Raw genomic sequence first — 19,111 nt, forward strand, 5'->3', positions numbered from 1 at the left:
TTAACCAGATTTTAACCAAATACATGAGGAGAGAAGGGGATGTTCTGTTACTTGGATAAAAAAACCTTATTGTGGAGAAGAAAGCATTCACATGGTTGATTTGTAACTCATTTGAAATGTACGATTTTGATAAGATTTTGCATCCGCTCCACAGACAACTAACTAGATTTTCCTAAAGACAGGAGACAGAGTTGTAGTTTTGGTCACAACCGCCTTGCCTGGGCTGGTCTCCCAAGAGAACAACATCAATCAGACAGGAACATGCAGATACACTCTGAATGCTGCTGCCTGCCAAGGGAGTTACACCACATATGCATTACTTGAAACAGGGTTCAGCAGAGAGCTGAAACTGCCTTCTATACAGCCAGCCAGTGGGGGGAAACAAAAGCAGTTAACATTAAATTGACTTATGTATGATTTAGGGTGGTTTCAACAGACAAAGTTAAACATTCTTACTTCAAACATACTGAAACACTTTGGATCAAAACGTAAATAGAAAATATTTCTGAGAACAGTGTGGTCAAGACTTATTTGGCAAAAGAAAAATTTGAAATTTTAATATTTTAATCATGAAAACAGATACAGGAACAGTAATGTTTCATGTGAACAGAAATTCCAGACTTACTCAGCTTTCAATTTTACATAGGACTTGGGAAAATGGGAACACAGAATTCACATATATTCTCTACTGAACAAATGAAATTGCTCTGTTTTGCCAAGTCTGCATGATGACATCCCAGAACAAAGGCAGGGAACAAACGAAAAAAAACCCATGCACTCACAGAGTTTTAACTTAGCAAGTTGTTTTTTTCCCCCATGATCCTCTTGTAAATGTTATACTGCTTACTCTCCGGAGCAGCAATAAGTGAAGTGTGAGGAAGAGAGTCATGCTGTCATGCAGAAATAATCCCTGGGATATAAAAGTCAGTCTGATCAATATACTGTTTCTGTAGATGCTGCATACAAAGAGTGTAATGAAAACAGTTTCATGGTCCCTCTCCCCCACTCTGCGACATCCAGTTCCAGGGCACAAGAACATACAGCAGCTTCAGCTGGCTTTGCTGTTCTCTGGGAATTACCTTGAGTTTTTAAGAGGATGTCAATTGATGACTGGACACAGGTGGCAAAAAAGTCAGTTTTGCACATCCCTAACCTTCTACGTTTCTTTGAAACGTTCCTTCCAGTTACATCGTTTTTACCACCTTACCTTTTTTTGTAAGGTATTTAGCAGTCATAATTTGGTATGCACTGCCTCTTACATTCTCAGAACTGATACTTTCAGGTATAGATAGCAGGAATAGATGCTTTCTTGTTTCCTTCCACCTTGTGTCTGTCTTGAGCTCAGGGGTTACTAAGCAGAGCAAGCGGTAAGGTGATCTTGTCAATCACTGACTTCAGCCAAGACAGTGATACCCACTGGTATCAGTGAACACATTCCACTAATGATTCGTTTGTTCATTGCTCTAAGTATAGCAACATGCAAACATGTCAAATGAGCATCACAGGAAGATATGCTCACCTACTACAAACAGAAGGGATATTATGCTGATAAAGTTACAATGAACTTGACCGTTTGCTATCATCACATAGCAGGGCAGTACAACCCCAGCAGATACAAAGGCAGGATCCCAGCTCTGCACTGCACACCAGAAGAGCCACCCCACACCCCTTACGAGCCAAGAAGCAGCAGCCTGCTGCTGAGTCTGCCTGTGAGCTTGCAAAGAAGGATGCACTACAATATTCAGGTGGCATTCAGCCCTCCAAATCTTGTTCCGTATTTCTTACAACAAAAAGCAGCCAGCTATACTGTGACACTGCCCAGGGGCTGTCTGGCTGGCAATTCGTATCTGGGGCAACATTCCCCCTCTCCCAGTATAACACTGATACATTTAAAAGAATTATTCCCAGATAAAGAAATTAGAAATTGCCTCTCACACAGAAAAGACACTTTGCTGCTGCATCTTTCATGCAATTCTGACTCTCCAAAACAGTCCTCATGTCTCTAAATGAAACGTATCTTTGGTGTCTTTCAGTCTTGAGGAGAAAACAGCATGCTACGCTATGATTACTAGTGGGCAGGATTCTTCCTTAAATTCCAGGGACAGTCACTAGCCACTTGAAACAAAAACCTGTACACATGAAAATAATTTATGAATGGAGGGAAATAATTCTGCATGAACCTTCAGGTCACCAAGATACTGAAAATGAAGATTTTCATTTATTCCTAAACAGAAAATGTTCCTGTTTTCTATGTAAACTTTATGCAAATTTCATGCAATTAATGTTTTAAAATTCTAAATAACTGCAGCGTAAAATTGTGGTTACAACTGAAATACATTCTCAAGTTCAGTTTGCATTAGCCTGCATGCAAACTGCAGAAGCATTAAATCAATTAAAGGTGATATCAACAAGCCATGCATGTAACTCAAGTGGGAAGAACATGATCTGACATCACAGAATGTTAGTAAACACCTTTAATTGTAGGAAGTTCTATTTTGAGACAAAGGTACATCACCACTAACAATGATACTTTATTCACGACAGCCAACTGGAAAATCAGCAAGGAGGAACTGAAATTCTGTAAAATCTTTTGTGATGCTTATGCAATCTCTACCATTATGATTTATTTAAAAAATAATCAGATTTAATATTTTTGCTAACTGTAAGTAAAACTTTTCATGAAAATTAAAGATTAACCTCTAGCTGCTTGGCTCAAATTTGAATTTAAGATTAGAAAAAAAATTACTTTTGCTAAAAGATAAAGCCATTTGGGTCTACTTATATCCCATCTTCCTCTTCCTGCTTCTGTTCGCTAATGCAGTGCAGATGATTAGATGATTAACATGAAAAGTATCTCTTAATTCTCTCCTCAAAAAAAAAAATAGTCAATCTAAATGTTTTGTAGATCGGTAGCCAAAGGTCAGAAACATGTCAGAATTCAGCATTAATCAAAGAAATACCCAATTTTCAATGTATAACACTTATTTTTCATTTCTAAAGTCTGTTCCTGAAATACATCATCTTTTCTTCCAAATTTAAATTATCAATCATTGAGATACACTACAACACAAACAGTAAAACACAGTACAAAATATACATTGAGGGATACTGAAGACTGAGGATAGTATTTTCCACAGGCATACGGACACAAATCCCACCAAAGTCAGCGCCAGTGCGTCTGCGTGTTGTGCAATACAGATTTGCTATTCATCAGCAACCCTTCCACAAAATTTTAGTTACCAGCATGATTCACCCAGTCCTGAAAGAGATCTGATGAACTACCCCCTGGAGGGGCCTGCCTCTCACACACCACAGGAGGAGCCCAGACTACTGGGTCAGGCTGGATGCTTTGTTTCAAACAAACCTCTTGGCCTCTCCTACATTTGCTACCACTCCTGCCACATGAGCAGCAGCCAGACTAAATGCCTGAAGACCACCAGAGGGATGAAAGCAGGTACCAGCAAGATTTCTACCTTCCAACCTCAAATCCCATGTCTAAAGCAAAAGCAAAAGAAGATGGTAAGGTTCCTGACATTTTTACTAAAGAATATGTGGTTTGAAAATAATCCATGGATGGAGTTTTTATCAATCCTACTGTGCTTTATCCACAACACGCAATACCTATAACCTGATGTAGAAGTTCAAAACTCATGAAATTGGGAACTCATGAACATGAAGCAATCAGAAGCATACATCTCCAACAGCAGCAGTGCTCCCAAGCTCCTGCCCCTCCCTGTACACATGCATGCTTGCTGTCTTTGGGGTGACACCTGGACATGCATCATCCCTCCCATCTCCTACTCAAGTTTCAATGAAAAAGAAGTCCAGACAGGAACTGCACCATACGCCCCCCACAGTGATTCCCCGTTTCCCTTCCTCCTTGCTGTGTTCCTCCATGCCTCTTCTGACCCGTTGGAGATAAAGACCTGCATGCTGTGAGTAAGAAGTCTTAGCACAGCCAGAGGTCAGAAAAGGCACACAGATACCGGCAGTGCTGCTACCCCTGTACCAGCACCTTCCTCATCGATCCATGCAGACATGCCACAAATCCTGCATGAACTGAAGCTGGTTAATCCACAAAGGATATTATTTCCCTTTATGCTGTCACTGATTAACTAGGGAAATTTCTGCTGTTTTTCAGATTTGATGTAAAAATCAATAACATTGTAACCTCAAGTCATTAAAGATCCTCAGATAGCTTTGTAAGATTAGAGGCATTAGCCTTGCTGTCTCTGTAAATCCCTACCTAGAATATTTTTTAGGTTTCCCTTCCTATTATTAAATGCCATTGCTGATTTTAGGCTGGAAGTGGCTGTGGGGTAAGAAATCCCAGTCTATATTTTATATATCAACTTGTTAGGTAAGATCATTATTATTTTATCATACAAAGCACTGCTGAAATTTCACTATCACATCAGTTGCTGTTTACCTACCAATGTGCTCACATCAGATGTTGCTAAATGATTAAATACCTTTCTGACTTAATCCTCTACAATTCTATTTTTGAAGAAAAGTTGAAAACAAAAAATCTTCTACCACTTCGTACCATAGAGAGTGTTCACCCTGCAGACATTCTGGAGATACTGCTATCGCTGATTATTTTGTTAGCAGTGCTCTAGAAAATGTTTTAAATAATATAGACTTTATCTTCAGATACTTATGTTCCTCTGCCACTCTAATTTTTGCTTGGTTTATTTGTTGCTTAGATGTCCATTCAAGATATTGATATTCTTCCTCCACCATATCTGCCATGTTGTTGTAACTCTTGCATGTCTCCCAGCCAGCAAGAGGACGTTACAGACTCTCAGCCTCACCAATGTCCACAGGATTCAAACAGTAGCACAGATTACAGCCCAAACTTTCCAGAGATTTAGATATTGCATGGTTTAGTTTCCAGATGCTGAAGCAAGAATACCAATGTGAGGCCATACAAAATATCTAGTATCCTTGGAAAGTTTCATCCCATTCCCACTACCTCAAAATGAAGTTATATTAACTAACTATTGTTACCACTACTGCACTTCTATCCATTTTTTGTCAACAGTTGTTGCATTTTTTAGTTCAGATTTTTACACTTACAGACAGGGGGGGTGCGGGGGAATCATCTATTTTAAGGGGAGAAGTATGATTCTAAGACTCACTTCAGAAAGCTACAAGAGCAGCAGTCTTCAAAAACTGTCTTGAGAAATTTATAGCCAACTTGTTCTTAAAAGGAGAGGTAAAGAGCTACAGAGAGGAAGAGTCATCACTGCCATCCAGCAGCCTGCAGGACTTAAATGTCTGCATAGAAGTTTTAGAAGTTCAACTGCAAATGTCCTCAAGTACCCCACTGCACTGGAGTTAACTTCATTCACCCCCTTGGTACAGTGGAGCATGTTGATCCTATACAGAGCCAGAACCCTCTGAGCAATCATCCTGGTCCATGTGCTCCTTCAGGACAGAGCAAAGCAAAAGCCAGGCAGTGAACACAGTGCAGGCAGATTCTTCCTTTGCTTCAGAGCTAAGAAAAGCTCAAGAATTCTCAGAGCACAGGATTTCCCTTTGAATAAGTGCCACTTGTATTATATACATTTATAATAACTTCTAAAAACACTTCTATCCCACATGTGCCCAAAGTAAAGCTCTACAATCTTTAAATTACCATTTCAAACACCTTTCTGTACTTAATATATTTGGATCATAGTAGGTTTATTGGAATCAATTACAAATTAATAAATCCAGCAAGAAAAATAAATGTATCTTCAACTCATGTATAATCCAGCAAACTTAGCAAGTGCAGATAATAAACTAGAAACTTCTACTTCATGTGATATTTCATTAATAAATGTTAGAAAACACTTGATACTTGAAAGTAATTGTAGCTTAGCTTAAGGAAATAATGCATAAAAACAAAGATTAGCAGAGTGGAACTGAAGTAACATAGAAAATAAATTATTGCATCACAAAACAGTAGGAAAAATTGTTTATAGTCTTCAGTCATGAAAAACAGTTGGTTAGGAATAATTCTCAAACAGGCTCAGTGTGTTTTCTGAAAGGATTACAAAAAAAAATAAAAATTTCAGTCTGATCCCACATATTTCACTTAACATGGTTACAAACTCCCAGAACGTGACCATAAATGTTGGCACATATTGCAAATGCTTAGGAAAAAAACCCTACAATCCACTATTTTAACTAATACCTGGATTTTTCATGGCACTAGGTTTCCTGTGTGGTGGGTCGTGCAAGTTAACACACGTCTCTCTCAAGCTCAGCTGTTTCATGTGGGACGGGTGCAGGAGCCCAGTGATCAAGATGTATCAAACACTGCCTCCATCACAAGACCCCACTCCTAAGCGTGCTTCTGCTATACATGACTCGGCATATGCGCGGGCATCTGGGGTAGGGAGGGCACTTTCCCACACTATGATTAGCAGGGAAATGGTAATCATGATGTTCACAGCATGAGTCTCAATGGCAAAGACCTCGCCAGCTTCGCAGCGCCAGTTTCCAAAGCATCCTCCCACAAGCTGCACAGCAGTTAGAAGTATTTCATGGATGCATGCTGGTGGCACTGCCGTTAGGGTCTCCTGTGATGTGTCAGGTGCTGTTGAGGTGCTTAACTAATGCAATCTGTGATTTAAATCACTGCTGTTCTAAGTACCACACTCTCTGCTGTCAAGCACCCAGCAGCTGGAAGGCTGACAGCTGGATGGTGTGCAACATGTCTGTTTGCAATGCACGTCAAGAGCTTCACAAAAAGCATCAAGTATTGCATTGTTACCACTTGGCAGGCCTAAGACACGTACACAGAGTAGGACTAGCAAAGCATAGCAGTCTGACCTGGTCACCTGTTCCAGAAAAAGGGAGAAAAATCATGTCTGGAACAGCTGAAATGTTTACACTACAGGCAAAAACCCTGCAGAAGAAAAAGAAAACATAAATCACTCCTTAAAAATGAGGGAATCTTCCCTTTTGAAACGCATCTAAGCAATCAGTCATCATTCCTAAATTCAGTTAATGTGTCTGACAGAAAAAACCCAGACTGGGCCAGGAGGAAAATCAGCACAACCAAGTGTTTATTTGAACTATCACCAGTGCTGACAGAAGAAGATGGGAGGCAACAATCCAGCACTGTAGTCCACCCTGCCAGCCTCCTGGGCACATACTTGTTTGCTAGTTAAGCTGATCAGGATGCATAAAAATAACATTTCAGCAGGAACCAGGACAGCTGTGGCTGCCAAGTTTTTGCAACACCTCCTCAGTCTCAGGCTAGTTACTGTCCAGCTCCAAGTTAAGACACTGCCTGCTTGCACGTGGCAGGTCCCCTCACGTCATGGCGAAATCAAGGTCCTCTCTTTTCAAAGTAACAATTCAGCTGGCTCCAATAGTAGCTTGTCCTTACTAGCAGCAATTAACCAGCATCTGATTAGAAATGAGATCTCCTGTGCAGCTCAGGGATTATAAGCTGCCACGTGCACAACTATTTGCATACCACAACAGAGCCACATGTAGGTGTGTTGGAACCACGACTGGCACGTGGTCAGGAGGGGCTGCTGCTGCTGCTGCTAGTCATTTATAACCAAGTCAATTCGTAATATGAACCTGCTAAACACCTGGGCTATCCAGTAGAACTCCCGCTACCTTCAGCAAACCAGGACTTAACTCAAAAGAACATGGGTATCATTTGTAAGACATGCACCGTTTCATTCAAGATTGGTAACAAAGCAGCAAAGTTTCATGGAAATTCTCCAGTGTGAATATTCTGTAAAACTGCTGGTGCTGCAACACCAGACCTTGCGATCTATATTCTGTTCTCCGGGGTACTTTTAAACCCAGTTTGCATCAACCACGATCTTTTGGTCCATGAACCTGCACAGGAAGGCCTCACAGATACTGAGTAATTTAAAAAAAAACTCAGTTCTTTCGTATAAGGTATATACTGACATCAAAAACACTATTTATTCAATCTCTAAGGGCAAAAAAGAACTCCAGTCATGTTCTGCTGAGACGGGAGTGTACAAGGTTGGTTTTGGTTTTAATTAATGATGTATAAGGAAAAACAGTAACAGCAGTATGACTAAGGGCACTACTGAAGGAATGTTTGAGCAAAGAGGCAGGCATCACATCTACTTCTTGGTGATTCATGAGTACTATTATTACTACTATTTGTAATTTTTATTTCATCACTACTATTCCACATTAAAAGAAAGTGGCCCATCCACAACAAAGCTTTCACCCAGAAAACCCACATCCACAGCCATTTTGTTCAAATTAGTAACTTCTTTAAACAAAAGGAAATTACATTCAACTCTTGCAGAAAACAAGCTATCCACACTTCCCACATAGCTTTGAGAACACACCTAAAATGACAATTCTTGATATGCAGTTCCTCTGCTGCTCCACTTACTTGGGGTTCCTGTACCAAATCTCACATTTCATTCCTAGTGCCTTTCTGGGTTTTTTTATATTGACAAATGTTTATTTAGATATAGTAGGTTGCAGGGGACAATAGAGATGTCAGTTGCACTCACGGTATGAAAAAGTGTTGTTGTATAGAAATGGATATAGAAAATAAACCCAGACTTTAGTTAGTCATCTTCACATTATATTCCGTAACTTCTATTTTGCTAAAACCAGTGTATTTGATTATGTACTTAAGTTCTCACTGCTAAATAAACGATAACTTTTCTACTGCAAGATAAAAAATGATAATCCATTTCAGCGAAAACTGCATGTAATTTAATTATCACGAAGCTTTTTGTCCACATTTAGTTATCAAAACTTACATTTAAATACTGCTTATCAAAGCAAATCCTTTAAGCCTCCTGTTGAGTACTCCGTGTGCGTGTTTAACTCACAAGTATGTGCACAAACATGTAAGTAAGAACCATTTTATGCACTTTAAGATTGAAGCCCTTTGCTAAGTCATTGTGCCCTGCATGACAGTTTGAGGTATGAAACCAAGTCATAAAGAATTTGATGAATATAGCTCAACTGCCAACATTTTCTTTTGCTCATGTTTGCAGAGCTGAAAAGTCTAAACACAGCTTGATGAAGAAGACCTACCATGCCAAGTCACCTTTATTTGGGGATACTGATAGCTGGCAGGAATTCTTCAAGTAGCCAAGTTATTATAACCTTCAACTTTTGTGGTGGCAAATGCTGCTGGGAGGGTGTTTGACAAAGAACACACTTGTTATTAACAGTTAAGTATGCCATATATATCCCACACATTTTTTAATCACTACTCAATCCTCCTCATGCAAATTTAACAAATGACTTATATTTACATGGAAAGCTTCCAGTTTTATAAAATTAGGTCCCACAGGGAGGTGACTTTCACTCATTTGGTAACTAAGTACGAGTTAGGGTATAAATAAAGCTACAGAAATACTGCAATGAGTCAAGCAAAACTGATTATGAAGTATTAGCTTAGGAAACCGTTCAGGTAATGGAGCTGACCAAAGTTAGTTCACTGTTAAATTAGTATGCATATGCAATGAACACAAAAGTGCCTAACAACTAAACCAAACAAATCCCACAACTCTTCATCAAAAACAAACATATGTGGGGGGAAAAAGCAGAACTGAACTAAAGATACAATTACTGTCAAAAGTGAAGCATTCTCTTCCAGATACTTGTAAGAAACACAGAGGTAACTAAAAGCTGGATTTTCTGGGGTTTGGTAATTATCACATTCTTTTACCCAGGACTTCAGGGATTAAATTCAGTCACCCAGAATGTGAGAGCTCCAGACATGTTTTTATTTCCTGTGCTCAGCAGGAAGTAGATCCATTAGTCCTAATTCATAGGAAAATGTTCCATCCATTAGGCTATAAAAGGAAATGATCCCCTTCCATACTAACTCTTCTACCTTTTTGCTATCAACAAAACTACTGCAACATATTTTCAGAGGACGTAGCATCTCAGCAAAGAGACTAGCAATCTGAAACACAGCTGCCACATTGCACAGTACTCCCTGAAGAGATTATGTCTAATGAAGAGGCTGGAAGATAATTTTTCAGGTCATTTCAAGCAAGATAGTTGAGGCTGAAGACAAAAATAATACTAATGCCAATAGCAGAAACTGTTATATTACAGGCAAGAAAGAAATTATTAAACATATTATTTAACAAAAAAAAGAAGTTTTAAAGTATGCATTGGGTTTGATAGTGTTGAGAAACACTTGATCTGAAAACCACAAAAGCTGAGGAATAATCTATGCCTCAAGGCACTTATGCACATTCAGAACCCTTTATTCCCCTGTTTTCATCTGATAATTTTTGTGCCTCGTTTACTTCACAACTGACATTTTAACGCATAATTATCCTTCCTCACGTGTATAAGAAAACATATTTATTTTTCATGATACAAAATATTTCAAAGTATAAATAAGCAATATAACCAGATGTCTGACTGAATTAGTGGATCCTCACTAGCTTAGTACGCTGACAATCTATTTTTCAATAACATTTTTTCAGCAGGGAAGTTTACATAAAAGTACTATCACTTTCAAATCGCACTGTACATCAGCACTCAGATTTGGGGTTAGACTTTAACATGCATTTTCCATCCTGTTTTAAACTACAAAACCAGGCTCTTTGCCAATGACATACTTGTATGGGGGGGGTGGGGGGGGAACAAAACCGAAAAAAAATCTTATCTGCATTTTTGCATTTCAGGAAGCAGTCTTCTGACACGTATGTTGCAATGTATTGTATGTTGCAATGTATTTTTCATACATTAGGGGCCAGATTTGACTAGATGGAAGAGGACTATAAGAAAGAAAGTGTTTACTGGCATATCATTTCTAATATACAGTTATTAGATTCTTAAAAAGTAGCCTAATCTTTTGGAAACTATTTAATTACAAATTCTGCAGATAGTGGTTTTCCTACCAAATGTTCTGAAAAAAAAAAAAAAAAACCCTCAAGATTTTTCAGTCAAAAACCCCATTAGAATTTTTTTTTTTCACCATATCACATACCATTAAGGTAAGGTGTGTTCTATCCACTTACTGCCAAAAGACTGCGTAACCCTACTTGGCACTGCTGATGAGCCCAGGATACCTGGCCAAAGTCTTGTTTGCAACAAAGGTAGCAGCTACCTCAGACACAGTAAAGCTGTTCTTCAGAAAGAATGCTCCTGAATTCATACTCATTTGACATGATGCATATTGTTACGCATGAGTACTGAAACGCAAAGCCTTGAATATATGAGTAAGTTTGTCGGGTCTCTTGCTACTCACAGGGTCAGTTAACATTAACAGGTCAGTATTTCAAATTTTTTTTCAGTTTTCAGGTAATTCAATATTCAAGTACACTATAGCCTAAACTTAAAAGAATAACCCAATCAGTGCTGCTGAACTCATTGACACACCATCAAGCCAGCTAGCCTGATCATTGACAATTATTCTTTTTTTTAATGTGACCACAATATTTTACAATTAACGCATCACCTGAAAAATCATCAGGGGAGGGGGAAGGCAAACTCAGTGTCTTTTATTAAACTGGCAATTATTTGCTGTTATAAGGGGGCTTTACATCAAGGCTCAGACTGAACTAACAGTTTGATGGATTAACGCTTTAGCTACAAATACAAGAAATAGTTCTCTTAATTTATTATTGTTGTTGTTGTTGTTATTATTATTATTATTAATTATCCAGCCACTACAACACTTACAGGTAGTCTAGTTTTGGATATTTTGGACAAAGTTGTACTCTGCATTACTGTTCTGCATTAATCACCATCACACAATACATTCTTGGGGCATTTCTGCACATGCAAATGATGCCTACCACTTTCTTAATTCATTTGAGAAAAACACCCTGAGCAATTGGATATACCAAGAAATACTCTAAGTGAAATGTAAGTCACTTTAGTTATAAAATTCCAGAATACATCAAATGATGTGATCTGGAGGGTTATTTTCTTGTGTCTGCATTGAAATGCGGACATACCATTCAATCTCAAGGGACACGTAGCTCCATCTCAACAGACAGACCCACAGACCCCATGGTTTAGACTCATAATCGAATGGTCACTAAAGATTCAAACAAGGACTTCAAGGAAAAATATAGCACCTCACAGGACAACCAGCTCCCTGAGCTGCCGCAGTTCTGGAGAAGCAGCTAAAGAATAAACATTGACAAAACACGTATGGACAGACTTCATAAGGTATGCACACCGAGTTCAAGTAGATTCAAAGCCCATGAAACAATTGATCTTACATAATTTATCTGTCAGGGTAGTACGTGCCATTCATCAGCAGTATCCTTGGGCTCTCCAGAGACCTTAAGACTCTACAGATACAAGGTAAGATTCACATAATACTCTCTACCATAATTACATCAGGAAATACTTGTCATTTGAGGATTTTCAAATAAAGCAGAAAAAAGTATTTTTACTGCATGTAGTTGACATAAATAGTATATCCCAAACATGGCCCACATGATTATGTTCTTGGCCATATGAAAGCCATAGTAAAACTAATGACCTCTGATCTGCAAAATGTACCTAAAATATGATGTAGTGGTGCCTAAGCAGGAAAATTTGAAACCTGTGCTTAGTAATCACCATACCCTGGAGGAGCCTATACACACTGCATTCACGCCTGCCAGCCAAAGAGTTCCTTGCAGACATTGTCTAGAAGTGCCTGTGAAGTGGCTCTTTTTCACATCCAGAGAAGCCCCAAAGGACAGCTTCCCCATGCCTAACATGGATGTAAAAAACAAGCACTGCCCACTAAAGTACCCTTTTTAGTAGTGATGACACAAATTTGAGGAGCACATTCCTCAAATGTATACCCACCAATTGTATCAGGTGGCTTCTCTCTATTCTTCCAAAGACAAGACAGAAACACCTTCCATCACCGTGGCACTCCAGGGTGCTGGACCTACCTGTACTACAGAATCAGGCAAGACCGTGACATGACATAACTGGAGATAAATTCCTGCATTTAGCGCTACCCTAGTTTTACAAAGCAACTTGATAAGGATGTAGGCTCTCCTTATAGCCATCGAGAGGTGATCTCCACACTTGTGTGCTGGACCAAGAGCTGCCAGCACAGGCTTATACCGCCAAAGTGAAAAGACCAGCACGCCACAGACCTTGCAGATTTTGACTGAAGGGTTACTCTGAATCACTTACACAAGATATATCCTCCTAAAACTGCACAACCATTCTGATGAGTACACAGCAAAGAAACTTCAGAACCGCTGTATTAGTTCAAAGCTGGAGTCCACTGATCAGAACAAATCCCTGAACTAACCGCCATGAGGTCTTTCTTCAGAAAGTATTCATTAGCCAGATGCATTCATATATTTTGGAATGGGGTTTAAGTCCAATGTGCAATAATGTATGCTCTTATAGCTACCCGAGCGTACTGAACCAGTACTCTACAAAGACACTTAGGAATAGCAATACAGCAGTGTTCTGAAAACTCTGGTTCTTCTTAGCCAAATTTATAAATAAACAGCATGAGTGTTGCCAGTTTTGTTGCTGTTACTCCTTTCCTATATCCAGGTATTTGGAAGCAAAAATTAGGAGAGACTGATAAGTGGAATTTACCAGTTAAACAATAAAATGCAGTTTGTACAAAAGAAAGTACACATCCTCTGGCAATCATCTGAGGGTGTAGGACTCCTCTTGCACTGCTTCATACCCACTTTCCCCTCTGTGGGATAAAGCGTTAACAAGTGGTAATTGCAGAAGTCATGCTGACAACACATAACCGGAGGGACACTGTCAACACCGAATGTCAATTGACCTGGATATTAAAAATCGCGGTTCCCGAACCTTTGTAATTTATGTTTCATTTAGTTTACATTGCATATGTTCTCACACCCTGCCTTAAATAATAATTACTTAGCAAAACTTAAGAGAATGAAATGACAAATTACACGAGGCTACATGATTTTGACAAAATGCAGTGATGAAAGGATTATGGGTTTATGAACCCGCCTGTAACGCGTGCTCTCTGGGGGTGCAACCGCCGGCAGGAGTTACAGTGTCTGGGGCAACACTAAACCTGTTCGGTACCCTGCAAGTGCAACGGACGCCCCCGCGCCACCCCAGCCCCCCACCCCACCCCCCCCACCCCCCGGCAAAGAGCGGCGGCCGCTCGCCCGCCTCAGCGCGGGAGGGAAGCTGCCGGCCGGGCAGGGGGCTGCTAGCGCCGCTCCTCTGGCTTTCGCCATCACCCCGCTCCCCCACCGGGGAAGGCGAGGGACGCTGACGGACTCCACACCGCGACGGCCCACGGGTGGGTCCCGCCACGGGCTCTGCCCCACCCGCAGCGCAGCGGGCGCGCAGCGGCACCTGCCGCCGGCAGCGGCGGCCAGCCCAGCCCGGCCCGGCCCGGCACGGCCCGGCACGGCACGGCACGGCCCATCCCAGCCCGCCAGCACCTGTCCCGCCGCCGCCTCTCCCCCTCCAGCGGCAGTTAGAGCAGAGCCCGGCGCCCCGGCCCGGCCCGCTCCGCGCAGGGGGGGAGGCAGGGCGAGAGGGACCCCCGGCGCCGCCCGGCGGGACTCACACGGGGTAAAAGGCGTAGGGCGGCAAGGCGCTGTCCTCGCTCGGCTCCGCGTCCAGCAGCAGGTAGTCCTGGCTGTCGTTCCGCCGGGCGCCGGCCGCCGGGGAGCTGCTCTTCCGCGGGGCGTAGGGCTGCGCCTGGCTCATGGTGTCCCGCGGCTGAGGCGCCCTGACGCGCGGCGGCGCCCTGCGGACGCCGGAGCGGAGCGCGGCAGCGAGCGGAGCGCGGCACTGCGGCTCGGCCTCCCGCAGCGCCGCGTCCCCCGGCGATGGGCGGGCAGCGCGGCCGGACGGAGCCCCGCGCCCCGCCGAGCCCGGGGAGGGGCCGCGCTCGCCGCCGCCGCCCCGGGAGCGGCCGCCCGCCGCGCCGCAGGCGAGCCCGCCGCTCGGAACCGGGGCTGTAAAGTTTGCTGCGCGGCAGCTGGCGCGGCTGGTTCCCGGCCGGCGGGAAGGGGCGGGAGGTGGGAGGGCGGCGGGCTCCGCTCGCCTCCCCCGAGGGGCTGCGGTGCCCCCTCCGCGCCGCCCCCTCCGGCTCCCGCCCGGTCCCGCCGGCTCCGAGCCGATCCCGCCCCGCCGCGGCGGAGCTGCCGGTCCGCGGCCGCCCCGGCCTCTCGCCCGCCGCGGGGTCAGCGCCTCACCCCGCCCGCTCGGTGCGGCCGCCGGCGCGGGGCCGTGCGTACCTGCGCGCCGCGGCGCTGCCCAGGAGAGGGGCCGTACTCTAAAGGAGACCCCGGCGGGGACGGCGCTCGCCTTCAGCCGCTTGCCATGCAGCACGGCCCACGGCGGTCCGGGAAGGAACACGCCAAAGTCTCCCCTAGGAATCGGGCAGGACGGGAGCGGGGACCCCCCCGCCAGGGAGCAGGAGCGGGTCCCGCTGTTCTGCGGCTCGGAAGCACGGCCGGTGCTGTGCCGCTGTCCTGCGAACGCTGTCCGCCCGCCTCGCCGCACAGCTTGCTTTTATCGCCTCTAATATAAGAGCGGGGCAAACCCATCACTTTTCTTAGCCAAAAAGCAACAGTTCTGGAGTAATAAGGCTTCAGCCAAACACAGTCCACCTGTATTCCCCAGTTCTACTGCACTGGTAGCGATTTTTTTGACGTTATTCTTATTTTACTTAGTAGATTGTAATAGCTGAAACACACTAAAATAATGACAAACTTTTCCAGGAAAAAATGTAAGGCACTGAAGAAATAACATCACCAGTAAGCATCTTTCCTATGAGACATAACAGACTTACTGTTTCATAAGGGAATATTTACAACTAAATGTTGCAAATGTAGAGGTAAAATTGAGTACATCCCAATACGATCTCTCCCCCACCCCCGGCCATGTCCACACAGCAAAGCCATTGCCCGTGTTTGTGCTGGAGCGGCGCACAGATCCGCACTCCCCAGGCACGCACCCCTTCCCCTAATCTGGCGAGAGGATGAGGAACTGGCTGGGCAAACCCAGCGCCATGACCTGCAAAGCATGTGGGCAGGCGGGCACTGCCCGTGCCCTGCACCAGCCTTTGCCAGACCATGGGTTTAGTGACTGCCTGAGCCACCGAGACCCGTTTCACCCACCGAACTGCAAGAGGAGGAGGTGTATAAAGAGATCCACAGCTCACCGAAGTTATGACAGTATTTATGTGACCTTTAGATGAGGTTCAGAAATACCTGTGGTCAAAGGTGATTGCACAGTTCTTCAAAGTTTCTGAAATTTCTTTTGTCCTCATAGTTATGGCTCTTATAACGGATTTTAGAAATTTTCCTCTCTTTGCAAAACATTTTTTTCTTTAAATATAGTGGATTTTTTTAAAAATGGGAGGCTTAGTAGCAATGTTACCACGTGTATTTTATAGTTCTCATGCTAATTCTTATTTCATATTACTATAAAAACAGGTATTATAAAGTTATGTGCAGGTTTTGCATTTGAGAAATGTGCTGTTGGTAATACCTCATACTTTTATTGTAAGAATATTGTTTACCAGTAACAGAGTACTTTGCGATTTGAGGAATGTTAATGTCTTCCACTGCTCTTGTGCATAACAATTTCATTTCACTTAGCCTACTCTGTTATGAGATACAGTGCTTCTCCAAGTAGTCTTTTTTTTTTTTTGTATATTCCCAAAATATTTCCAGGGGGTTTTTTTGTTATTTCTCCATTTTATTTCAATTGCTTTATGTGATACTAGACTGGTATCTCAAATCCTCTCTTCCAGGTCCTTCCCACCCACCCCCCACTCCCATTCTTTCTTGCTCACCCTCTGGTATATTTGCTTTTTAAAAAAAACCTAGTAACATCCTACTTTGCAATGGGTTATCAGATCCTTTGATTTCAGAGCCTGCTCAGCCACTTTATTCTGCTGCCTCCTTCAATCTTCTACTTATTGTTTGAATGCCTCTAGGATTATTTCCTATCTTCCCCATGATACTTGTGCATCTCTCTCAGCTTCCTAGTGACTTTGCTCATTTCCTCAGGTGCTTCCCTTCCTAGATCCCAAGCCTTCCTTGGTCTTCGTTCTTATTTCAGCCTCATAAGCTCTGGTATCACCCCAGGCACTCTTAGTTGCTCACCTATCCCAAATCTGCCACAGATTTGGAAGCCACACTCACATCTTGCAGTGATGACTTTTATGGTTTCTTTCAGATCATAGTGCAACTGTGGCAGTAATGGAAAGTGGAAGAAAACAATATGGTGTTCTTATCTGTACATGCTGTAGAACTGATATACCATAAGAATATCACCCAATGTCAACAGGGAAGCCTACATCAGTATTTTTAGGCACTACTTACTGAAAATTAACCACAAACAGCTGCTTCTGAGTATTTGATAGCTGAGAAACATGGCAGAGTTATGAACTCTTCCAGTTCTTGGCCATCTCAGTACAAGCTTTTTTATTATTTCAGACTAATAGCATGTGATGGTCATGGTCTGTGATACAGGTTTGTTGGTTTGGTCCTTCATATTTCATAGCACTACTATCAAAATGAACTATAAAAAGGAATCTTTACATAGAGAGAACTGAACAGGCACTGGACAATACACTTTCTCTAGAACAGATAAAGTACCTATTATCTCGGGAACAGTGATAAAAACCTCGTACTTACACTGTCTTCTTGTATTTGATCAGGTGATAAATGAAATGCCTATGATTTTCCATCCCTACATGCTTTTGAGTGTGAATTACCTCTAAGAAACCACCTCGGTAGGGTGCAGTTTTGTTTCACTTCATCAAGGACTGGTAGGGCTTGCTGAGTTAAACAGCTGTGTGATTTTTCCGAAACATCGGGCAGATCAAGTCATAGGAACAAAAAATGTTCACCATCCTTGAAAGAGAAAAAGATGCTGAGCTTTCATTCTGAATTACTACAACTTGATTTGTAAAAAATAGAGTCTGAATGTACTACAGCAGCTGTCTAGCCTCCATTGACTGGTTACAGTGAAAACATGCAGCACTATGGAAGTGGGCGATACTCCTCCTAGATATTAAATAAACACACGTCTTCTGAAATCAGTGGATGTTCCAAGAGTCACAAGATGGAAACCCTGGCTAAAGGTGATGTGTCCTGTAGCACTTATGGTTCTTTAGATGCATTTGTGTCAGAACTGTTCAGGATATAGAAGGAGTAAATTTCCATCTATTTCCTTCTTTGGAATGATGATCCATTCTGTAACTACCTGAAAGCTAGTGAGGTTACAAAGAATTACTTCGGATGGCATGATGCTGGGGTGAAGAAGCAAGGGAGTGGTCCTTTCCTTCTGTGAGAGGCAAGAAAAAGAGATGTCCATCAGAGTACAACTTCAGCTGTTCATTACAATTCTCGCAGGTCTTTCCAACAACAAAATGAAATTTTTATTTTGTTCTGGCTTTGTGAATGAACTTGGTGTTTCTTTTGCAAAGATAAACAACGTATTCTATTTGTTAAGGGATTACCCGTTATTGATATCTATGCGGTGTTCCATTACACATTTAAATTGCAAATTGAATTGCAATGAAATTGCCATACGTGTTCTAGAAAAAGTTATCAGATCTTCACTGCAGTGTCTCCCATCCAGATATGTATTTTAAATCAGAGTGAATATGGAACTAGAAAAAAAGAGCCGTTTATTCTGAGTCTGTACTGGGTTTGCGTGGCAAGGTTTTGGTAGCAGGGGGCTACAGGGGTGGCTTTGGTGAGATGTCAAAGCTCCTCCCATGTCCGACAGAGCCGGTGCCAGCGGCTCTAAGATGGACCTGCCGCTGGCCAAGGCGGAGCCCCGCAGCCGCGGGGGTAGCGTCTCTGGGGTAACGCATTTAAGAAGGGGACAGAACTAGCCAGGGAGTGACAATATGCGAGAGCAGCAGCCCCGCAGCCCCCCGGGGCAATGCGGGAGGGGGCCGGGGGGCTCCGGGCGCCGCAGCAGCGGCTCCCCCAGCCCGCGGGGCAGCCCCGGCGGGGCAGGCTGTGCCCCTCAGCCCACGGAGCCCGCGGGGGAGCAGCTCCCCCCCGCAGCCCGTGCAGGGGGTGCCCGCAGGGGGCTGTGACCCGCGGGGGCCGCGCTGGGGCCGGCTCCGGGCAGGGCCCGTGGCCCCGCGGGGAGGAGCCCGGGCCGGGGCCGGGCTGCGGGCAGG

The 19,111-nt window shown here is 43.3% G+C and overlaps 1 protein-coding gene across 2 annotated transcripts in view; it reads right to left on the bottom strand.

The window, feature by feature from the left end:
- The window catches only part of TRPC6 (transient receptor potential cation channel subfamily C member 6), a 100,019-nt gene extending 84,686 nt beyond the window's left edge, over positions 1–15,333 (bottom strand). The window contains exon 1 of one of the 2 annotated variants that reach the window (XM_055703161.1): positions 15,195–15,333. Coding sequence is in view for 1 of the 2 variants with exons in the window: in XM_055703160.1 (XP_055559135.1) it covers positions 14,519–14,661 (143 nt within the window). In the remaining variant the exon portion in view is untranslated. Of the gene's footprint in view, positions 1–14,518; positions 15,041–15,194 lie in introns of those variants that run through there. The other variant, XM_055703160.1, reaches the window with a different exon arrangement.
- Between the last annotated feature and the right edge of the window lie 3,778 nt (positions 15,334–19,111).

Source organism: Falco cherrug, chromosome 2, assembly GCF_023634085.1.
Source record: "Falco cherrug isolate bFalChe1 chromosome 2, bFalChe1.pri, whole genome shotgun sequence".
Taxonomy (NCBI): Eukaryota; Metazoa; Chordata; class Aves; order Falconiformes; family Falconidae; genus Falco; species Falco cherrug.